Source organism: Eretmochelys imbricata, chromosome 3 (assembly GCF_965152235.1).
Source record: "Eretmochelys imbricata isolate rEreImb1 chromosome 3, rEreImb1.hap1, whole genome shotgun sequence".
NCBI lineage: Eukaryota > Metazoa > Chordata > Testudines > Cheloniidae > Eretmochelys > Eretmochelys imbricata.
In genome coordinates, this window is record NC_135574.1 from 64,750,973 (window position 1) to 64,775,939 (window position 24,967).

Consider the following 24,967-nt stretch of genomic DNA (forward strand, 5'->3'; position numbering starts at 1 on the left):
TTTACAAAAAAAATGTATAACAATAAATGTAAACATAATTGAGCCTTGATTAATAAAAACATTGGAACTGCTCAGTTAATTGCAGATGAAGGCCCCAATCATTCAAGGACTTATACATACTTTTTAACGTTAAGTATATGCATAAGTTACTTCAAATTCAGGACCTAAGTAAGAATTAGAGACCTCTTGAGAAATATTTGGATAAATCTCTAAGCCAATATATAAAAAACTCTAAAGGCTGGATCCAGTGTCCATTGAATTCAGTGGCAAAACTTCCATTGATATCAATAGGCATTGGATCAGGCATCACAGTCATCATTTCCTTTTACCATTTGGAGATAGTTCTAAAGCTCTTAACCAATGCCTTTTTATAAATTTGCATAGATCAGATAAATTAGTTCTTTTGAATTAATTTAATGTTTTATCAAATATGTATATCTCAAAATCATTTAATAAACAAAGAGAAGGAACAAAAAAACCAGCAACTGTTTCTATTTCAAACAAATTTCAGTTTCTAACAGTCGGGGGTGAAAGTAACTGAAGGGACTTACCGGTACGCAGGGCCGGGGTCCTGAGAAAGGTATGTGTGTGTGGGGGGGCCCTCAACTGGAAGGGGTGGGGAGGGGCAGAAGGGGCAGGGCCTTTAAATCCCTGGGCCCTTTAAATTGGCACTGGAGCCCTGCGGCTCCTGGCTGCCACCACTACCCTGGGGCTCCGGCTGCAGTAGCAGTGGCCGGGAGCCCTGTGGCCTTTAAATCACCACCAGAGCCCCATGGTAGCTGGAGCGGCGGTAGTGGCCAGGAGCCCTGGGGCTCTGGTGGCGATATAAAGGGCCGGGGCTCTGGCCGCTGCCGAGAGCCCGGGGCCCTTTTAAATTGCTGGCCTGGGGAAGCTGCCCCCTGCCAGTACGGCTGGCTGTGTACTGGCTCTTGCTGGTACGCCGTACTGGCTTACTTTCACCTGCTAACAGTTTACATTTCTCAAATATCTTGTAAGTGATCAATTCTTTTGAACCAAAATATACTAAGTCTTACACAACTACAAACTTATATGAAGGAAATCCCACACTTTGATTTTATATATATTACATATTTTGGGTACAGGAGGGAAAGATGCTAGGTACCAAGTTTTATGCTGAGAATCTAAGAATTTATGCTCTGTGTTGAGAGACCATCCCAACTTTTTAACACATTAGATTTTGTTTGCTATTTATTATATTGGAATTAAAACTCTTAATTTCGTAAAGAACTTCAAACGACTCATTAATAATTAATGGTGTTTTTTAAAAGTATGCAGTTGGGAAAATTTCTGTTTTTTTTAATAATTCTTTTAATTCCTCATTTTTGGCTCCAAAATTCAGCTGTTTTCTCTTTTTTGAAAGATGCCTTGACAATCTGTAGTATTTTACATTATGTGAAACAAGTTCATCCTGGTTAAATAGTACAAATTAACAACAACAATAACAATAATCGTGAAGCTTTGTACCAACTATACACCTACACAATTGTAGGTCAAAATTCATTACTATGTTTAATGTAATTATTTGAGCATTGGCATCCTATAAAACTATCTCTTGATTGTAGAGAAATTTTACCTCTTCCCACTCTTTCCAGTCCTCTCAAGCCTCTCTCTTGACAACTCCCTTCATCTCCTTCACCCACTTCCATCATTCCACCACCCTTTCATATTGCTTCCTATGACTGGAACAGTTTTCCAGTTAACAGATTGCAAGCTGCCAGCTCCTTTATGTAAGAAAATCCTAAAACCTAAACATTCCAGGAAGTCTGTCGGCTAAAATGACTATGCAGTGTTATAGCCGTGTCGGTCCCAGGATACTAGAGAGACAACGTGGGTGAGGTAATATCTTTCAACCCTTGAATGGTCCCTTACAATATGTGCTAACTACTTATGCTAAACTATCTGCTTGATTTTGTATTTAGTTGTGACGCTCTTAGTACCTTTCCCAGACCTGAAGGATAGCTGTGTGTAGCTCAAAAGCTTGTCTTTTTCACCAAAGTTGGTCCAATAAAAGATATTATCTCAACCATCTTGTCTAGCTAAAATGACTGTAAATTTTAGTGCCTTGTCTTCCACTCTCTTTAACATTTGAGGATTTTTTTCAAATGACTTATAATTTTACTATGTTGATCCCTTCTCCCTCAATCCATATTAAAATATAAATTGTTTGTTTAAAATCTTCTTAAAATGCATATATTTCAGTTGATAGACAGTGATATCTCCTGTTATAGTTGACATGCCATGTAAATATACTTCTTTGGGAGTTTTAAAAACTTGGTTTTGACAGGAAAATGTATGGAAGGGATCAACAATAAGAGTATATAAACACATAATTTAAAACTTTGTAATAGAACAGAACTAGGGCTGCCAACCCTCCAGGATTGTCCTGGAGTTCCCAGGAATTAAAGATTAATCTTTAATTAAAGATTATGTCATGTGAGGAAACCTCCAGGAATGTGTCCAGTGAAAATTGGCAACCCTAAGGAGAACTCAAAACTGCCATTCTTTTCAAACTAGGAAATAAGTTAATGATTTCTTATCACTAATTAGTGACATTCATTTTTACTGTTTAATCTATAGTTATCTATACTTTTATCTCAACTAGGTGCCATCAGTTTCACTTGAAAATCCTTATGATGTATTCGAAGATGGTGAAAATCCTCCAAGCAGTCGATCATCAGAAAGTGGATTTACTGAGTTTGTGCAGTACCAGGCAGATACAGCTGTTGACATTGACAGAGCATTGAGTGACGGCCACGAAGCACCTGGTATCACTATTATAGGTAGCACATCCTCAGAGACTGAGACAGCATCAACTGTGGGATCTGAGGAAACCATTGTACAGCCTCCTTCCATAATTGCACAGGGGTCAGCAACTCGAAGTGGGAAGATGATCCAAAAGACTGCAATGCAGTGCTGCTTGGAGTATGTCCAACAATTTTTAACTAGATTTATCAACCTGTATATAATTCAGAGTAATTCCTTGTCTCAGCCCTTGGCAACAGAGCTTCAAATGGACCTCACTAGAGAGCAAGGACAATCTACAAAATGGGACAGAGAATCACAAGGAGATGCTAAGGGGAAAAAAAGAAATAAAATGCCAAAAGAATACCTTTCTGCCTTTATTGCTGCATGTCAGTTATATCTTGAATGTTCAAGTTTTCCGGTTTACATTGCAGAGGGGAGCCACACATCAGAATTACATCCTGAAAAATCTGATTTTGGTAAGTAACATTTTCTTACTTTCTCCTTTTTTTCCTCGTATATTCAGTTCTTAGTTTAAACTGTTCTTTAGAAAATCTGAAAAGTAGTTGGAGTCTTTCTATATTTACATTGTTGCTTGTTGTTCCTTGTAGGGACATAGATTTTTTTTTTCTTTTATGACTTGGATTACATTTTAGAAACTAAAATATTTTTAATACAGTTACAAGAAAATTGATGTTTTGATGTGATTTTTAATACATGTATGTTTTGAGTAATGAATATGTATTACACGGAAGAACCTTAGAGTGGAACCCAGTTTCTAGATTCTGCTGTCGACGTGTGAAATACATAATACATGGATCCATCAAGGTTCTTTGTTACTAGTGTTCTTCTTGTGCCTTGGAATGTATTTGCACATTGAATAGATATATGGAATAGTGACAAGATTACATCAAACATGCCTTTAACTCTTTTTTAATAGTTTAGATTGTTATCCATATTTATGCCCTTTGAAACAAATGTATAACCGTAAGTTATAAATTTCAGTTCAGTAAAATTTGCACTACCCAAGAGTTTATTTCTAAATTTATTTCTAAATTTATTTTGCTGTTGAAATGTAGTGTTTAAGATTAAGGTTATAAGTGCCAGCTGACAACATTCACAAATTTCACAGGTACAGTTACTGAACTGAAAAATTAGGAGTAAATTTGCATTATAATTAAATGCCCTCTCTCTGACATCTGGGATTTTGTTTATTCATCTTTGAAACTTAAGATTGTTTAAATGTAGCTTTTTGTTTTTGACTTGTGGTAGAGAGCATTGCATGGTGTTGAGAGGGCATTTTATGGGAAAGAAACAGTGCCCTGTAATTAGATATTAGGAAAAACTTTCTAAGGGTAGTTAAGCTCTAGAACAGGCTTTTAACGGAGGTTGTGGCATCCCCATCACTGGAGGTTTTTAAGAGCAGATCATACAAACACCTGTCCGAGGTAGTCTAGGTTTACTGAGTCCTGCCTTATCACAGGGGGCTGGACTTGATGAGTTCTCAAGTTCTCTTCCAGCCCTACATTTCTGTTTTAGACTCATAGACTTTAAGGCCAGAAAGGACCATCGTCATCATCTAGTCTGAGCTCCTGCACATTGCATGCCACAGAACCTCACCCACCCACTCCTGTAACATACTGAGTTACTGAAATCTTCAAATCATAATTTAAAAACTTCAAATTACAGAGAATCCACCATTTACTCTAGTTTAAACCTTTAAGTGACCCGGGACCCATGCTGTGGAGGAAGGCAAAAAACTCCAAGGGTCTCTGTCAATCTGACCTGGGGGAAAATTCCTTCCCGACACCAAATATAGAAATCAGTTGGACCCTGAGCATGCCGGCAAGACCCACCAGCCAGACACCTGTGAAAGAATTCATTGTAATAACTCAGAGCCCTCCTCATTAATGTTTCGTCTCTGGCCATTGGAGGTACTTGCTACTAGAGGTCACAGATGGCCCACAGGTCATTGTAGGCCATCTCACCATCCCATCCTCTCTATAAATTTATCAGGCTCAGCCTTGAAGCCAGTTAAGTGTTTTGCTCCCCATCACTCCCTTTTGAAGGCTGTTCCAGAACTTCACTCTGCCTAACCTTGTTGATAGCCAGCTTATATCCATTTGTTCTTGAGATGCTTGGTTTGGTCGCAATCCTTCCCAACAAATTTGTCTCCTTCCTTGGGTCACAGGCTTCAAATAGCTTCTGCAACTTTAACTTAAAGTAGTTCCAATCCTTCTCCACATTCAGATTCTTGAGGTCTTCAGGTCAGTCCACTTCCCTAACTAATTCTCTTAATTTTTTAAAGTTTGCCCTTTTGAAATCAAGGATCCTAGTTACAAACTTATTTGCAGACCTGTTTTTGTTTATCCTTCCTTTTAGTTTAAACTGAATTAGCTCATGATCACTTCATGATAATGAGGGAAGAATGTGAGTAGGTAAATATATATATTTGTGTAAAATCTGGCTTAATGCTCAGTTTCTGAAGAGGTTTTTACTTGAGTCCAATTCACATTATGAACTTTGCATTGAATTGCAGTAAGTTTTTTGTGTAAATTTAGTGGAAATTGACAAAAGAAACCATGGAGTTATTTCTGGAACAAAATTATTAGGTTGCAAGATTTTATATTTCATTATTTCTTTCATGATAATTTCCTGACGGTAGTAATTATGTCAGAAGAACAAATAAAAGCAATGTGCACTCTAGTATAGTATAGAAATATACTCTTTAAAAGGTGTGAAATACATACAACCCAACTATTTTTGAGCTAAAATTGCAAAGAATATGTTTGCTCTTCTTCCCATTGTATTCAGTTTTTATGTCAAAGGTCAGAATACACTTTTCTCTTAAGAACAGAGATACTGAAACTGATTTAGCGGTGCTAGGATTGACTTGTGAACTTTTACACATTTGTAAAATATAGTGATCTAATGCAGTGTTGTGTTGAAAGCAGGACAATTTGTGTTCACCTCACCTAGACTAGAGGAAAAAATATAGTACATAAGAGCTTATTGTGTTTGTTTATTCTTATCATAAGAAAATGACCTTTGCTGTTCTGTGAGTTATATCTTCTGTTGTCTGTTTTTGGGATTATGTTTGTTTGGCACATTGGCTAAATGTAAAATGCCATGCACATCTTCTGGTGCTATATAAATTAGTATAGTAATATCACATTTATAATTTGTTAGAATGCCTTTTCGTTTGTTAAATTTTACATAATTTAAAAGGGAGGTATGACATTATGGTGCTTCAGTTCTTTTTAGCTACCAACTTTATTAAAAATAAAGAGAATTATTGACACTACAAATCATTTTCTCAGATAAGTATTATGAGAGAGGGTTACAAATATAGATGTTAAAAGAATACTGCAGAGTTGATTTACTATAGGTTGTGAGGCATAGTAGGTATGCAGAATGGAAGAAAAATTAATTGCAGTACAACAATTTCACTTGTAATGGAAAATATTTCCTTTTATTTTCATTTCAGACTGTGAACAAGTACAGCCTCCATTGTGGCTTCAGACTCTTATGAATGCTTGTAGACAAGCAAGTGATTTTAGCATTCAAGGTGTTGCTATTTCTCTGGTAATGGACTTGGTTGGATTGACTCAATCTGTTGCTGTTGTCACTGGAGAAAACCTAAACAGTGTGGAAACTGCACAGCCCCTTAGTCCAAACCAAGGAAGAGTTGCTGTAGTTATCAGGCCTCCTCTTACTCAAGGCAACCTGAGATATATGGTTGAAAAGACAGATTTTTTCAAGGTACAGTAATCATCTTACTGCCCATGCATTTATTTCTTGTGCGTTAGTTTCTTTAGACTGTATTTCCAGCAACAAGAAGACACACTTTCTTTCCAACTCTGTATCAACAGCCTTGCCCTTCTTATACTTTCTTAGGTTATGGAATAAAACTTCCTTACTGGGTTATATGACAATTGCTATTTTCTGTTTTACTGTTCAAATTAAAATATTTAGCTACTACTACTAAAGGTAGTTCCACACAGTGTAGGTATAAACAGCTGATTTGAATTGGTCTTTTGCAAATATAAATGAAAGAAGTGAGTTACTAGACGTGAGAAGATGTTGTGAGAGGTAGCCAAGACATGAAACTGAGAGAAAATGTTCTGGGTAGATAGGGGTTTAACAAAAACAAGAATACTAATGACTAGGGCTGTCACTTAACTGGTGTTAATGTGTCCGATTAAGGCACAGCACAATTAATGCGTTAATTTTTTTTAACTCGCTTTAATCTCAGATCCTCTGGGTGGGAGGGCAGCATGAACTGCTCTGGAGAACCTGTCTGGTCAGGTGCAGTAATGCAGGCTGCCAGCAGAGGGTGGGAAGAGAAGAGGCTAGAGAAAAGACATAGTTCTCATCCTGGTTCCAATGGAGGAGTAGAGATCTTGATACTCCCCACCCCCCTCGGGTTACCATATTTTTTTAAAGTAAAAACAGGAGGGCCAGGGCCTCACTGGAGTTGCCCGCCCCCTGCAGGGCTCGCCCCCAAGCCACCCTCCCCATGCCTCCCAGGGCTGGGGCTGGCGCTGGCTCCCCTCCCACCCCCAACTCCATGCTGCCTGCATTTGGGGCTGAGTCCTGTGCTGCTCACAGCTGGGGCTGGGCCCCCGAGCTCCGCGCCTCCCCCGGCTGAGGCTGATGCCCCTCCCCGCAGCTCTGTGCCACCCAGTGGTCAACTCTGAAGCCAGCACTGCCTGTGAGCAGCAAATTTCTCCACTTTCCTGCTGGCGGGCAGTGCTGCCTTCAGCTGATCCCCAGGCAGCAGCTGCCACTGTCTGCTCTGCCTTGCAGCTGGGATAAGTACCCTGTTTTGGTGAAAAAGTAGGGATGGGTGGGACAGAGCTGAAAAAGGGGACCGTTTTGGCCAAAATGGGATGTATCGTCACCCTAGCCAGCCCTGGCCCTATTGTTCACGGCCGACCCTTCCCTCCCGGGACCAGCTCCCCTGCGTTGTACCCTATTGCTGCTAGCTGGCTGCCCACTCTGGGGGTACCCCACAGAGAATATGGGCCTGGTGTGCTCAGCCTCCCTGCACCAGCCTCTCCTCCCCTGCAGTGTGATGAGTCCCTGAGGTAAAATCCACCCTCCCTTGCAAACAAGGCCTCACTCAGCCAAAGGGAGCCCACTAGCTCAGTAAAAGGAGGCGAGCCCAGTACCAGAAACCACTTTTCCAGATGCAGCAGCAAGACACCTTCCTCACCCTCCTACTGCACAAGTTATTGCTTGCTGCTCCCCATTGACACCCCCCGTGCTCCCAGGCCCTTGTCCTGCACAAGTCATTGCTTACTTCCCCTCTCCCGTGTCCTCCCGCAACACTGAATGCTTGTTTGTCTGAGTGTTTGGCTGAACAAGAAGTAGGACTGAGTGGCCTTGTAGGCTGTAAAGTTTTACATAGTTTTATTGTTAAGTGCAGTTATTCTTTTTTACATAAATATACGTTTGTAAGTTCAACTTTCATGATAGAGAGATTGCAGTACAGTACTTCAGTGAGGTGAATTGAAGTTTCTTTTTTACAATGTAAATGTTTGTAATAAAAAATAAATATAAAGTGAGCACTGTACACTTTGTATTCTATGTTGTATTTGAAAATGTAGAAAACATCCAAAAATATTTAAATAAATGGTATTCTATTATTGTTTAACAGTGCAGTTAATCGCGATTAATGTTTTTAATCGGACAATTAATCATGATTAATTTTTAATTGCTTGACAGCCTTACTTATGACTTATGAAATGTGAACTGTTTTTAAAATTATTTACAAAAGAAACATTTTAATTTTACATTATAATTGCAATATTAGATATAGAATTCTGGAGACAAATTACACTAGCTCCACTCTTGTGATTTAGGAAGTCATCAGAAATGCTCAGCAGAAGAATATTCTGTAGTAGGTAGTTAATTATTGTAGTATTGAAATATTCTACTTTTACAAATGTAAACTATCAAGTACTGCATCCTCAGAGTGAAATTTTATGGAACTTTATACAGTAGGGTATTGCAGTGTTTTTTGGCTTTTTTGTAGAGATAAAAGCAATGCATAATCACATAATTTCCCCCAATTGTTCATATTTTTCACTGATACTGCATATGTCCCTTTCATTGTGTAAAGCTAGTAATTTTTCAGAAAAATACAAGATATTCATTGACTTAAAATATATTTTCATTTACAAAGCATGTAGCTTCAACTCTGTGGGACCAGTTGGGTGATGGAACTCCTCAACATCATCAGAAGAGTGTGGAGCTCTTTTACCAGTTACATAACCTGGTTCCATCTTCTAGCATTTGTGAGGATGTTATAAGTCAGCAGCTGACTCACAGAGACAAGGTAAATCTTCCCTCCTGTTTGTGTGATTATTAAAAGGTGAATTAAAGGAACCATCAGGAAATGTAGTAATAGAGTGACATGTGTGAGTAAGGGACTTGGTAGCTCATAAGACAGTTTGAGCTATTTCATGTATATGTGCACGTATATACACACTGATTTGTAAAGAATTATAACACGTTTATAAAATTGTGAGCTCTCACAAATCTTCATCTCACCTTTCCTTTCTGTCCCTTCATCTAATTAATTTATGATCCCATCATGGATAGTGTCTGAGTGCTTTATAACCACTAATTCATTTATCCTCACAGTGCCTCTAAGGCAGAGGAAGTGTTATTGTCCCCATTTTTCAGATGGAGAGGTAAGGCGCAGAGAGTTTTAATGACTTAATCAAAGTCATACAGAAGGCTGTGGTAAAGCTTGGAATTGAACTGAGATCCGAGTGCCTGAGTCCTAGGTGTAAATCCTCCTCCTTCCCACCTCAGTCTCTGCCCCCTCCTCCTTCCCTTTGCAGTGCGCTCTCTCTCTCTCAGTCTAGGCCCACTCTTCCTCCTGCTCTCTTCTCTTGCTGTATTCTGACCAACATTATAGCAAACCCTATAACTTCTGCTCCTCCAATAAATTTGCCTTGATAAGCGATCTATTTGTTGGCATGTTCTGTTGTCTCCACTTCATTTCTCTCCTCAAAACTTGTTATTCTTTCTCCAAATTAGCTTTTCTTATTGCCATGCCTTCCATGAAGATCTTTTGTCACTCCTCCTGAAAGTGGTGGTGGTGGTCCCTCCTCTCTTCATTTAGTTATTTACAGACCCCCCTCACTTATTTTCCTTTTGGGCCCACTTGATTTTGGTCTCTTCTATCCTTGCTATCCACCTTCTTTTTTTGGTGGTTTAGAGGTCTCTGTCTCTTCTGTCCTCAACCCTCTTGCCTTGGGTGGCTTCTAATAAGCCGTCTGATGTATCTGCTTCTTTTAAAATTATTGGCTCACTGTCTACTTTGGGTTCCTTTTCTCTCTAGGCTCCTGTGACTCTGACTTCCTGGTTCTCATTCTGCCTTTCTAACTCATTCAGCATCTCCTTTGATGATCTTTAAGAACTGATGTAAAGATCAATCAGTGCCATTTGCAGTGTATAACAAGAAGTTTTATTACTCCTACAAAACCCAAGAACTTCTCTGCATGTTCTTGATCACTATGTATTGGCACTTTTTTCATTTAACTGTTTATATATAGAGAGAGCATTCCTGTAACATCTCTCTTTCTAGAACAGAAAGTGAGCAGTTTCCGTTAACTACATAGTCTTTCAAATGATTGAGCAACTTTACATCCCTTCCACTTTGTGTGGTTCCACCTTGAGTCCCTTTCTTCTCCTGCCACTTACCCTGAGGAGGTTTCTGTGATGTTAGATTTTGTGGCATTACCTTTATCAATTCCTGTGCATTGCTAGTAGGTGAACTAACCTCACAGTCATTGCCAGTTTCCCCTGCATCTGAATAGTTGTTTGGAACTCACCTGGTCAACTCTTGAGAGCAACTGGTCCCTGGTTGCTTGTAGGAAATAACAGCTGGGGCTATAGAGTTGTCTGCATTCTACAAAGTATGATTAGACTTGGCAGAATTAGATTTTAAAAAAAAAAATTGATGGCTAATATAGATGTTTAAAAATAAATACTCTTTTCAATTTTTCTTTATTTAAACTTTCAGAGTTGCGGGAAATTATGGAGGAAGGGTCAGACAATAATTGTTTAATAAAATAAACCTTGAGATTCAAAACTTTATAACTGTTTAAAACACAATATGTCAACATCACATCAAAATGTACAAAGTAAATATCCTTAAATCAAACTCTTAAATTCTAAGCAGCATTTTTCTTCCTTTATCAGTGGAAATATGTTTTTTCTGTTTGTGAGTGTACGGAGAAATTGACACGTAGTGATAAAAAATCTAATCCTTTCAAACCTTGGTGCTACTCTTTGTCCCTACCTTCCATCCTTTGTCATTGTCTTTAGGTGCTGGTTGAACTTTATACTGGCTGTCCTATTAGAAGTTCAGAGAGCTGTTTTCTACCTCTGTCGCAGTAGTAGTATTTGGCTTGCTGATGACGCTTCTTAATTTTTCTGTTACCTTTTCTGCTACTGCTGGCTTCAAAAGTTTATTTGCTGCAGGCAGTAATCAGTGTGTGGTGTGACATGAGATTGTGTACTGGACTGCTGCCCTGACTTTCTGTTGGTATATTTGTTCAATCCATTACTGCTGTCCATGGGTCTTTATTATCCCACTACGCCTTGCTTAGCAATTTCTCTGTAATCTCGGCAGCTACTTTTGCTTTGCCCTTAGACTGGCTGTGTTGCAGAAAGGATGTGATATTTTCAAATTCTGCTGATGCTGCAAATTGTGCAAATTCCTGACAAGCAAACTGAGGTCCGTTACCTTTAATAAGTCTCTAGAATTCCGTTCAGGCAAAGTGGGCTTCCCAGCATTCAAAGACAGAAATTGTTGTTGAATTTAAGGGATCTGTTTCCAAATAATCCAGAGAGTCAATCAATCATCACCAGGTATACTATATTTCTCAGAATACGTTGGTCTATTCCTATCTTGCTCAGTCATGTTTCAGAGTATTGTAAGAAGAGGTGGACAATTTTATTCGGATGAATAGTTTATTTGCTGAAAAATGCAGCTTTGGCCAAACCAAACCATCCCCAAATTTGACCCCACAGTTTCATTTTTCAGAGCTAGCTTCAGAAAGCCGTATGTGTTTGTGTGTGTGTGTGCGCTGCTATAACTGTCAGCCCACTGGTTGGGGTCTCTCCCGGGATGTGGAATACCCAGGTATGAATCCTCACCATTCACTGGGTCAAAGAGAGAGTGAGAATGAAAATAACTCTGTTGCCTGGTGATTAAGGCACTCTCTTGGGAGAAAGAAGATATTAATTCAGACCTTGTCTCTGTCCAATTCAAAGGACGGACTTGAATCCACATCTCCCACCTCCCAGGTCACTGAAAAATACATGTATTTCTTGCCTTTCTTTGCAGACCACTCTTTTTTTTTTTATTCTTTTAGTCTGAGTTTGCCATGATTTTGTGTGATGCTGTATATCTTACACTGTTTCTAATGTTTTCAAATTTGTAACCGTTTATTTTATTCACTGCTGCAGTAGATAGCAGCAGCATTAAGTTCCAGTCTTTGTTGTTGCAATGTGTGTTCTGATTCCATTATTTTTCATGCCTACAACTATATGATCTCTAATGAATTTGTCTGTAAGTGTGCCAGAGTTACATGACAAGGGTAACTGGTGTGGCTTGGTTGTGTATTGGTTTGTAGTTTTGAGTTTCATTTTGATCAGATGTATGGAAAATATACTTCTCATATATTATCATTTTTTTAGGGACAAGTATTTTTCTAAAGCATCTAAGACTTTATTTACATCTTGCCTTTCTTCATCTCCCAGCTGTAAGTGCTGACATATAGGAAAGCAGTCCTTACCCATTGCTTTATTCAGAGTAGCCATTCCGCCTGCCATGCTTTCTTTGTTCAGTCCTGCAGCCATTTCACAGTTTGTCCATGAGGCCCTGAAGCAGCTCCGTTTTTCATAGACATCCCCATGTATTTGTTCCCTAGCAGGGAGTGGGATATTTGAGTCATTACTGATGTCACTGAGTGCCTCTGGTCAGCCACAACAAAAAGTTAAAGCAGTAAAAACTTTTATTCTGACACCATGTTAAGAACTGATGTAAAGAGCAGCCAGTGGAAATCATCTACTGTACTGTGCACAAGTTTTATTGGTCCTACAAAACCCAGGAACTATGCGACATATTCTTGAGCACCGTCTGCTGGCATCTAATCAATTAACTATTAACAATTTGCTTATATTCAGATGAAAACCTCTTATAACACCCTTTATCTTCCCCTCAATCTGACCTCTGTTTGTCCTTCATGGTTCTGTTTTCAACCCCTCTCTTTTCCCTCTTAGCTGTGATTAGATGTCTTTAATGCCATGATTTTTAAGTACCTCTTCCATGGTAATGATTACTGTCTTTTTCACAAGCTAAGCATCACATATTTCCTCCTAATCTCTCTCTCTTTCTGTCACCTTCTCTATCACCCTAAGAAATGCATTTGTCCTGGATAGTAAATGTTCTTATTTTTTAAAATTGTACATAGGTGTTTTTTTTTTTTTTTGCAATGACGATCTATTCTTGCCTCTCAGGATTGGTAATAAAGAACCATCTTTAGGTAAAAATGAGAAAATGGAGAATCTGACCTAAAACCACGTTTCCATTCTTGTCTAGCTTTCCTTTCACTACTTTCTCGGGGGAATGATAGTCAATTTGATCTAACTTATATTTTGTTTTACAGAAAATAAGGATGGAAGCTCATGCAAAGTTTGCAGTGCTTTGGCATCTCACAAGGGACCTTCATGTTAACAAGTCTTCTTCCTTTGGCCGTTCCTTTGACAGGTTGGTTATCATTAGGGCCCTACCAAATTCATGATCCATTTTGGTAAATTTCACAGTTTCAGATGTTTAAATCTGTGTTCAAAAATTTTCTCACCAAACCCCCATCACTAGCCTCACCTTTCTCAGCTAGGATTGTGCTCGTACACACAGTTTCTTTGTGTGAATGTGATGAAAGAAAATTAATTTGAATGTTGTACCCTTTACGTACAACTGTGGGACAGCACAGTGAAGTGTTGCATTTCATCTTGCATTTCTTTTGGAGCTACCTCTGTTATTTATTGCTGAAGAGAACATGGTAAATTCTGTAGAAAAGCTGATGAATATGACCACAGAATGGCATAAAAATGTTAAAGATAATTAGGGGCTACTCGGTGTATTAACTAAGAGGTAAGGCAACTGTTAATTTTCTCCCTTGGAAAGAGCTCTCAAGACCTAAGATATGAAAGGGAGAAAATGATGAAAATAGGAACAGTGTTATTGTCAAGTAAGCTATATTTCTGTTCTCAGTCCTTGAGGATAACACTTGTAGATAATAATTATTTTATTTTCTCTGCAACCTCATTTACAGATTTTTAAAACTGTTGCTGTTATTTATATTTCAGTGTCACCTAAAGGGCAACCAAGTTAGGGCTTCATTGTGCTAGATGCTGTACAAACACAGTAAATGAGAATTCCTCTATTATTTTGATCTGTCTTTACTGTTAGTGCTTTCTGTCTCCTTTTCTGTTGTTCTAGAATATGTAAATTTCACTTTTGGATGCAAAATTTGAAAGAGAGCTTCTCATTGATTCCAAACAAAATGCCACTTATGTGAAACAAGCTGTAATCAGTATGTCTTGGGATACTCATCTGAACAAACCTAATATATTACTATTGCTCAGTACATAGGTTATAAAGAATCATTGCAATCACATCAGTGCAAACTTAGAGAGCAATATATTTTTTGAAAATCTGAGTAGAGTTTTAATTACACATCTCAACATTCCTCATGCATATATGAAAGATTAGTATATTAAACATAGTTGTTGCTTGCTAATTATTTTGAGTGAAAGAGAGGAAGTACACTTGCATATTGAGATAGAAAAAGCAGAGAAAGTGCTCATTGAAAGTGGGCAAATATTGAAGTTTAATGTAGATTAGATTAAAATAGATTATATTCTGTAGTAGCAACATGTTAGATTTATTCCTGTTTTTTTCCCCCAGGTCTTTGTTCATTATGCTGGACAGCCTTAATAGCTTAGATGGTTCTACCTGGTCAGTGGGGCAGGCATGGTTAAACCAAGTACTCCAAAGACATGACATTGCAAGAGTACTTGAACCTTTGCTTCTACTGCTACTACATCCAAAAACACAGAGAGTTTCTGTGCAACGAGTTCAGGCTGAGTGCTACTGGAATAAGTCTCCTCACTACCCTGAAGAAGAAACTGAAAAGCACTTCATGCAAAAATTTAGCTGTGGTGATGGTAAGTACAATTTAACCCCCTCAAAAATTCCTTAATAACTAACATTTTATTAATTTAAGTATATATAATATTTTATGTATTTTTGTCCATATAACATGAAACAGATGGCAGAAGAAACACCAGGCGTGATTTGCATATTAAATAGTTTTCAGAACTGCCAGCATTTAGGATGCTGGTAAAGATTATATTCTCTTTCCAAAAAATTTTTTAGTCTCAGTGAAAACTTCTCTGTGGGTTCAACTCTGCAGCATGCCAAATATTTGGAGTACAGTTAAAACAACTTTTCCCTTGTATATGTCACAGTTTCAGGGATAACTGCACCTTTCACCTCCACCTCTACAGCTCCTTGAGGGCATCCAGTTGAGGTTTCAGGCTTCTTAGGAGTAACCTCTCTCAGTCGGAGACCTCTGTCTCTCTCTCTCTCTCTCTCTCTCCAGGGGTTTAGACTTGCTTTGTGCTGTTAAACAGTCACCCCTATCCACTTTAGAAGTGGTTGAAGCTATCCTATTAATCATTTAATTGATGGGTGAAGCTCTGCTTTATACAGTTAGTAAATGGACATTTAAGTTGCTTTATGATCTTTCAGGATGAAAGGTGCAAAGTATAATAATTTTATTTAAATGTAAGTTTTTATTATTTCTGCTTATATCTCAAGTTCAAAGTAAACCTAAAGAAAAACTATTCGTAGGCCGTAACTATTTTTTGTGATTTCTTTTTTAAGCATTTTCTCACATGCCTGTAAGCCAACGACAACTCATTACACCTAAAGAAAACAATGAAAAACAACTTATCATGGATGAAATGGGGAACTTCAGTCTCACAGTTAACCCTTTGAGTGACAGACTGTCCTTGTTAAGTACTAGCAGTGAGACTATTCCAATGGTGGTGTCTGATTTTGACCTTCCCGACCATCAAATAGAAATACTCCAGAGTTCTGACTCTGGCTGTTCACAGTCATCTGCTGGAGACAACCTGAGCTATGAGGTGGAGGCAGAAAGCCTCGGTGCTCAGAATAGTTCTCAGACATTGCGAGAAGACTCACCTGATGAAATTGTGCACCAGGTGGTTACTGACTTGATATGCAAGGTAGTAAGTGGTCTTGGAGAGGAGACCGAATCCGTTAAACATGATCTGCATCCCGATGATGTTTCATCTAAATTCAGTACTTTAGATCACTCTGAGGAGGTTTCTAAAAGTGAAGATGAAAATATTCAAAGCAGCCAGAACAGTTTGTTTGGTGATGACAGTTCTCAGTTATTATCTGCTTCGATTGAGACTGGACTTGAAAGACTAATGGATTCATCACCTTGTACTGGAGTAAGCACTCAGGCCCCCTCTGACCTTACTTTCAGGTCATCAGATGCAAAATCTGGACAAAGAAGTCACAGTAGTATTCAGTTCAGCTTCAAAGGAAAACTACCAGAAAAAATGTCAGAAAAAGAAACTATTGTTAAAGAGGCTGGTAAGCAACCAGGAGCAAAGCCCAAAGTGAAAATAGCCAGAAGGAAAGATGAAGACAAGAAAAAAGCACAAACAGAAAAGCTTAAACAAACCAGTATTTTCTTTAGTGATGGTCTTGATTTAGAGAATTGGTACAGCTGTGGAGAGGGAGAAATTTCAGAAATAGAGAGTGATGTGGGGTCTCCAGGAATACGAAAATCTCCTAGTTTTAACATTCATCCATTATATCAGCATGTTTTGCTTTATCTCCAGTTATATGACTCCTCAAGAACATTATATGCTTTTTCTGCAATCAAAGCAATCTTGAAAACAAACCCCTCTGCTTTTGTAAATGCCATCTCTACTACCAGTGTCAACAATGTATACACTCCTCAGCTGTCCTTGCTTCAGAATCTTTTAGCCAGGCATCGAATATCTGTTATGGGCAAAGACTTCTATAGTCACATTCCAGTGGACTCTAATCATAACTTTAGGAGTTCTATGTACATAGAAATTCTTATCTCTCTATGTTTATACTATATGAGGAGCCACTATCCAACTCATGTAAAGGTAACCCCACAAGATCTAATAGGGAACCGCAATATGCAGATGATGAGCATTGAAATTTTGACACTTCTCTTTTCTGAACTGGCAAAAGTAATAGAAAGTTCTGCAAAGGGCTTTCCTAGCTTTATTTCAGACATGTTATCCAAATGCAAGGTTCAGAAAGTGATCCTGCACTGTTTGCTATCTTCTATCTTTAGTGCACAGAAGTGGCACAGTGAAAAGGTAGCTGGTAAAAACATAGTTGTTATTGAAGAAGGTTTCTCTGAAGACAGCCTTATCAACTTTTCTGAAGATGAGTTTGACAGTGGCAGTACTCTACAGTCACAGCTCTTAAAAGTGCTTCAGCGACTAATTGTCTTAGAGCATAGAGTAATGACCGTGCCTGAGGAGAACGAAACAGGCTTTGAATTTGTCATTACTGACTTGGAGCAGATTAACCCACAGCAGCCAATGACTTCACTTCAGTACTTACACTCCCAACCAATAACCTCTCAAGGCATGTTTCTCTGTGCAGTAATAAGAGCTTTACACCAACACTGTGCCTGTAAAATGCACCCCCAGTGGATTGGCCTAATCACTTCTACTCTGCCTTACATGGGAAAAGTTCTACAAAGAGTGGTAGTTTCTGTGACCCTCCAGCTTTGCAGGAATTTGGATAATTTAATTCAGCAGTATAAATATGAAACAGGATTATCCGATAGCAGGCATGTATATACTTTTTTTCTTTTTGCAAATTTGATCATATATTTAAATGTTTACTTAGCTGTATGGAGCAAATTCACAGCAAACTCAATGTTGCATTTTAGGCCGCTTTGGATGGCATCAATTACTCCACCAGATATGATTCTTACCCTGTTAGAAGGCATCACAACAATAATTCATTACTGTCTACTTGATCCGTCTACACAGTATCATCAGGTAAACTTAGTCAAGCATCTAAGAGGCTTCTTATGTCACATTTGTTAAATTAGAGTGTATGGTCTACACTTGGAATGCTTGTAATGTTGCATTTGCTCTGAATTTAAGTTTGAGGTGCTTGTGGGGAACATATTCATAGCATCATAAAATACCAGAGTTGGAAGGGACCTCAGGAGATCATCTAGTCCAACCCCCTGCTCAAAAAGCAGGACCAATCCTCAATTTTTTTTGCCCCAGATCCCTAAATGGCCCCCTCAAGGATTGAACTCACAACCCTGGGTTTAGCAGGCCAATGATCAAACCACGGAGCTATCCCTCCCCCCAATATATATTCAATATATTTAAATCATAATGAATTATTTTTGGGTAATAATTGGGATTTAGAGAATTCTTATAAGAGAAAGCATTATTCATTGATAACATATTGTATACAAACCATAAATTTTTCCAATCGTTGCATGTATTCTCCAAAGATTCAGTTGTCACAAAGCCTTATTCTTGGAGTCCATGCTCCTACACAAGAGCAAGGGTGGGAATTCCTCCACCTCAGAATTCTAAAGGGTTAGCTCCAGCAGCCAAACTTAACTGTGGAACTTACCATTGGTGCCACACTTGTTGTTCCTGAATATGGTTGGGTTCTGTGTTCACCTACCTAGTTAACTCTGCTACTTGGATTTACGCTCTTTAGAAACAAAACTTTCTGTCGGAATGTCCATTCTAGTGCCTCTTCCTGCTAGCTTGAAGCTTTGTATATTAGCAGCTTGACTTTTGGCTCTGACAATATTTTGTAGCTGCAGCTGGGTGCATAGTCTATATACTGGGCATTTGGCCCTGAACCTAATGGACCACTTTTTCTTGTTGACTGTTTAGCTTTATTTAAATATATATTTTCTATCCCTTTCCCCAACTCTTTTCAGTAGTCACCATCAAAATACTTATTACCTGTCTTTGCAAGTAGATAATGTTGTTATGGTATTCATTATAGCACTAATTCTGAAGTAATGTTAATCACTTGCAAAGGCATTTACAAAAAGATTTAAATGTAATCACTGTAGAAATAGAGATGATAATGAAAAACCCTCAGACCTTCAGAATATGCCCCAGTCTAATTGATAGCATTTTTAACATATCCTCTACCAACTTATCTATGTACCCCATGGATAAGTACAATCTTTGCTTTGTATGCCTTGTGAAGGATAATGCTGGGCTGGATCTGCTTGCAGGATCAGCTGGAAGGTGTCACTACAAGCCCTGTGGTCCTGGATTAAGCACATTCCGCAACACTTCTGATAAATCCATACAGTCAGAAATACCACTGGGTGTTAAGATTTTGTGTTAGCACTAGCTACATCAGCAGATGTCTATGGGGATGAGCGAGGAAACTATGCTTTGACATCTTCCAGCCATACAGCTCCACTCAATATGCCAGTGTCATATTTGCCTATTGTGACACTGAATTTCTTATGTGATGTTTGGGAATAAAGCAGTAAACAGAGGCCATTGAGTATGGAAGATACACTGGTTAGTTTTGGCCAAACTAAAATCTCTACATGCATTGTAATCAGAATATAAAACTGTAGGGTAAATCTTTATACATTCTGAAAACTCACACTTTTTTATTTATATATTTCACTAAATCAATGCATTGTACAATAGATATTAAAGGTGCTACTTTATTATTTGAGAAGCGTACACTGCTAAAGGAATATGCTTCCTATTGCTCCTTAAAATACAAATTTATATTAATAGACACATCATGCCAGAGGAATTGAAAAGACATTAAAAAAATACTGATTTTTCATTTTCTTGCTGTTATTCAGAACAAACAGGATAAACATCTTATAAAAGCCTATGTAGATGTTCATCCTAAAATCACAGTGTAAAATGTTTAGCTGTTCTTGTTATTTCTTAATTTATATAATTTTGCTAATGCTAGTATGTAGATATTTAATGCTGGGTTGTTGTTTTTTATAATACCTCTAGCTTTTGGTTAATGTAGACCAGAAACACTTGTTTGAAGCACGCAGTGGAATCCTGTCTATCCTTCATATGATCATGTCGTCTGTGACTTTGCTGTGGAGCATACTGCACCAGGCAGATTCTTCAGAGAAAACAGCTGCTGCAGCAGCTGCATCTGTTACCACTATTAATCTTGGATCAACAAAGGTCAGAACATCAGGAGTAACATGGTTTGAATTGTGCATGGTTACCTTTGTCAAACCAAATCTAACTGTATTCCATTAGTATTTCTTAGAAGAGTCTTAGAAGAGTCTTTTCAACTTTTGCAATACCTGAGTTGTCCCCAGGCTAAGAGGGGATGGGCAGCCAGTTTATAATTAGTTTACAATTTGCTTTGGTAAAATGTATAAGTTCTGACAAAAATATGATTTTCCAGTTAGTACTGTACTGATGACATAACATCACCCATGAACAATAGCTGAAGCAGAGAGAAGGGGAAGTGTTCACATTGTAAACCATTTAAAATACCATTTTATATCTCTAAGGTTATAGAATATTTGTTTAAAATCTTTACAAAAATCTCACAATATATTTCAATAAACACTTGATCTGACACCCTCATGAGGTTCCATGCTCCATCCAGCTCCTGTTAGCGGCATCATTGTATGGAGAGAGATCATATCAGATCACAGGATGGCGACTGGAAAGAGTAGGTTGCGGACAGGAGGAATTGAACAATATGGTATTTGAGGAGTTTTTCAAAGTATTCCAGTAACATGCTTGATGTCCTGCTTTGCCCATTTATTGGAGTCAGTTCAAACTCTTCCGCTATTGAAGGAATTTTGTGTTTTTGTAAACAAATTCAGGTTATCTGATATGATACATGGATTTTAGTGTGATTTCCACATAGTCGTAATGTTACTTTATGTACTACAAACCTGTTCACCTTAATATACACAATATTATTTTTTGATGTATGTATAAAAAAAGGGGCACCATGCTACAGGTTTTTACAACATATCCATTGAAACTAATGGCATTTAATTCTCTGTATTGTCTTTCTATAAACACCTGCTTCCTGGTCATATTCATGTTGGCAAAAAGACTCTCTGAAATCAGTTTCCTTACAGAAGGGGTGACCCATACTGCATATTTCACGAAGACAAGATCATCCTTTGTACTCCAGAATAATTGGTTACCTAAGTTTAATACTTACATACATCACAGATTGTTCTCTTTTTGTTTTGCCTGAAGCTTCAGTAGTCAAGAGCACTTGTCATATGCTGGATGTGAGAAGAGCTGTTAAGATTTATCTTGATTAGAACCAAACTAATTCAGGACAATATCTAGGATGACCTTTTCCTGTACTTCACCCCATTCAAGATAAATCCTTTGGGTGCCATGACAACGGCCACTTCAAAGTCAAGCATAGAGTTAATATGGTTGGATAAGGAGTTACTGTAAAGAACTTTTGTATGATCTGTTTAATGCTTCAGTACATCTTTGGAAGCAGTTATCTGAATGAGTGCAGAAGGGGCATGGCTAAACTCTGGAAGTCCATATAGAAGTCTACGTTTGCCTCTGGTATTTGCAAGAAGAGAAGTGCTGCCCAAATATTACAGAATAGGAGAGGGATCGTTCTCAGAAATTTTTCAGTGTGGTATGTCAGTCAGTTAGAGTATAAAGTTTGGATGCTTGTTTCAATGTGTGCACATTCTCTTTCTGTGTTTCAGAATTTGAGGCAGCAGATTCTTGAATTGTTGGGCCCAATATCTATGAATCACGGTGTTCACTTTATGGCTGCTGTTGCATTTGTATGGAATGAGAGGAGACAAAACAAAAACACTTCTAGAACAAAGGTATGTGCATGTCGCTAGTTGACATGGCTACTTGAATAAGTGGTAATCTGATTTACTGGATTTCCACTATTTGTCTTTAGAACCTACTTCAAAAAATTCAAGCTAAGATTTTTGGGGTCAAATGAAACATTATGCAAATCCTTTTCATAAGTGCATTTATGTTTATGCATGTGTCCGCATGGTCAAATAACCACACATTTATTTTAGAATTGAATAAAATTGTTAATTTTTTTATAATAGAATTTTTTAAAAAACCATTATTGTAAGTGACTAATACTTAAAATAGAGACTTCAAAGGAAAGTGACAGTCAATGAATATCTGGTAAACTATTTGTCCAAAAAATTTCATCTACGTCTCGTTCCTACAAGTTTGTTTGTTTGTTTGTTTGTTTTTTAAATATTCTTAGCTTCTCATGCATTGTCCTTTACTTTGGAAAACTATTCTCATCAACTTCTTCTACGCTGGACAACACTATTAACTGTAATAGTAATGTATAGCATATGTTGGTCTTTTCCAGGTTATTCCTACAGCCAGTGAAGAACAGCTTCTACTGGTAGAGCTAGTTCGCTCTATCAGTGTTATGAGAACAGAGACTGTTATACAAACAGTAAAAGAAGTTTTAAAGCAGCCTCCAGCCATAGCCAAGGACAAGGTAGGAAAATCACAGAGTTGCTGCTAGTTCATATGATGCTATTTTAGAAGTGATAAATTGTACAAGTACTCAAATTGTGCTGAAGGAACATGCTACCAATGTGCTGTAGGTTGGTAACACGTGTCCGCTACCAAAATCTGTTTCTGGTAATTTCGTCTTAATCCTATTGTATGTAGAAAACCATTTTTCTCTCATTTTAAAAATATATTAGTGAAAGATGCTAGATTGACAGCATTTGAATTATATAATCAGTTGTGGTTCATATTTCAAAAATAAGCAAGTTCAGGTTAACAAAGTAGTTGTGCCACCTGTAGAGTATCATATACTGATTTAAAATTCACTGTTTTGGATACCTCCTAGATAGGAGGATTAATCGGATGTGACTCTTCTTTTTTTTTCATGGGGGCTAAGATATTTTTAAGGCTGGGATGCCCCGGGATTCCCATTCTTTTCTCCTTTGTTATTGCTTTTGAAAGGCCTCGTATCATCTGTCCAGTTGAGGGAGGTCTAGATGTGATCTCTGGCCCCTCACTCTGGAGCCTGTTAGTGGCGTTCTGTGATTCAGCTAGGGTGGAGGGGATAGGGGAGAGTGCTTCAGAGTAACATTAGGTTTTACATGGCTAAGATTTTTGCTGCCCAAGTGTGACACTCAGACACCCCTCTGAGTGCATTGCAATTTAATTTGACCTCAAGCTATCCACTGTTTTGTTACCTTTTAAAACCTGGTAGTTGGTTCAACACCCACTGTTTTTGCTGAGGTAAACAAAAAGACAAAAGTCAATTTCTTCCTGGTGACACTGATTTCTTGTCTTTCTAGAAGCATCTGTCATTGGAAGTCTGCATGCTGCAATTTTTCTATGCTTATATTCAAAGGTAAGACAATGAGGCTGTAGATCCTTTATTGTTTTCTTTCTGTATCATCAGTCAGGAGATAACTATGAAAGAGAATCTGGACATTTTATATCCTTAACAGAAAGTTGCCTCCCTCTGATTTACTACAACAGACGGAAAGGTTACATGAGAAGAAAACAGTTTTCTCCATTTGTAATCTATGAGCTATATCCACTTAGACTCAGCATTGCAATGCCTAACTTCTAGGCACACTGACACCTAGTAGAATCCACAGTCCTGAGTTAGGTGCCCAGGCTCCCTAGACAATGCTTGGGGAGAATTAGGCACCTAAGAATGGGATGCACAAAAGCCAGCAAGCTAAGTGGAGAGCTGCCTAAGCTAGCCATTAGAAAATACTGAAGACAGAGGTGGAGCCTAAGCCCTGCTCCTCAAAGGGAATTAGGCACATAATGGGAGGCACCTCGCTAGGGATTTATAGCCATGAACCCTCTCCAAGAGTTAGGCACGTCAGCCAGGTCAGTCCTTTCTTGCAGAAAATGGAGGGGGAGGAAGAGGTGGAGATGTCCCCCTAATATTCAATAGCTTAGTGTTTGAGCACTCACCCAGGACCTGGGGGATCGGGGCTCAAATTCCCTCTCTGCCTGTTGTGGAGTAAGAACTTGAACCTAGGTCTCCCACCTCTCCAGCGAGTGCTCTAATCACTGGGCTATAGGGTATTCTCTCAATCTGTCCCGTTGGAGCTGTTCCACTTTGTGTAAATAAATAAATATTCATTGGACTAGAGAGAGCGTGAGATTATTCTATAGCACAGTGGTCAGGCACTTACCTGAAAGACCCATGTTCCAGCCCCTGTTCTAATGAATATCTAATTATTTATACAAAGTGGAACAGTTTCAACAGAGAGATGGAGAGACCTGCCCAAGAATACCTATATGGTTAGGGCACTCCTCATGCAGGTAGGAGACCCGAGTTCAGGCAGAATGGGGATTTGATCCTGGGTGAGTGCTCTAACCACTGGGTTATTGGGCATAAATACACTACTACTACTGAATGGGTCCTGATATGGTAGCTATGCTCTGATAACACCTACCAGATTGGGCCCCTCAGGTGAGATAGGCAGAAGAATGCCTACTTTGTGGATCTCACTGGGGTTTAGACATGATCTGTGTATCAGGAGTGAGGTGGCTTTGTGCATGTCCACCAGCAGAAACATAGGTGGAATTTAGCCACGTACAAGGTAAGGGGGCAGCTGATTGGAGGTTTTGAGAATCCAAATTTTGCAGTTAGGTGCCTAAAGTGGCAGTTATGCACCTAAATTCATTTGTGGGTCTAGCTGGTTTGTGTTATTTTATATTATAGATGAAAAGGGAATCTTCTGGGTTCCTCAATTCCCCCTTTATCTTTCATTCTCTCCCCTAAATGGAAAGGCCCACAGCAAACCTCTCTGCAGCTGAGGAAGACTGGACTCAGACCCCTCCAGACTCATCAGTACCACTTCAGTCATTGGCCAGAGAGGGTGTCTTCTTCCCCATACCTTCAGAGTCTGGCACATTACCTCCCCATTTCTATTGATCTGTTAACCAAGTGGGTGACACAGGTCCTAAATTTTGATCTCCTGTATGTGAACAGTGCTTTTGGTTGGCACTAAAGTTGGTGTTGTCAGACAGGAGAGATGGGACAATAGAAAATTTGACACTT

General features: G+C 38.6%; 1 protein-coding gene across 4 annotated transcripts in view; it reads left to right on the forward strand.

Annotated features, from left to right (window-relative positions):
* DOP1A (DOP1 leucine zipper like protein A) overlaps positions 1-24,967 on the forward strand; it is a 123,104-nt gene that overhangs the window by 73,281 nt on the left and 24,856 nt on the right. For 3 of the 4 annotated variants that reach the window (XM_077812749.1, XM_077812748.1, XM_077812751.1), the window contains exons 14-24: positions 2,624-3,242; positions 6,251-6,525; positions 8,954-9,106; positions 13,458-13,558; positions 14,762-15,021; positions 15,743-17,732; positions 17,835-17,946; positions 19,930-20,112; positions 21,639-21,764; positions 22,283-22,417; positions 23,235-23,290. In XM_077812749.1, the coding sequence (XP_077668875.1) occupies positions 2,624-3,242; positions 6,251-6,525; positions 8,954-9,106; positions 13,458-13,558; positions 14,762-15,021; positions 15,743-17,732; positions 17,835-17,946; positions 19,930-20,112; positions 21,639-21,764; positions 22,283-22,417; positions 23,235-23,290 (4,010 nt within the window). The remainder of the gene's footprint in view (positions 1-2,623; positions 3,243-6,250; positions 6,526-8,953; positions 9,107-13,457; positions 13,559-14,761; positions 15,022-15,742; positions 17,733-17,834; positions 17,947-19,929; positions 20,113-21,638; positions 21,765-22,282; positions 22,418-23,234; positions 23,291-24,967) is intronic. The other variant, XM_077812750.1, reaches the window with a different exon arrangement.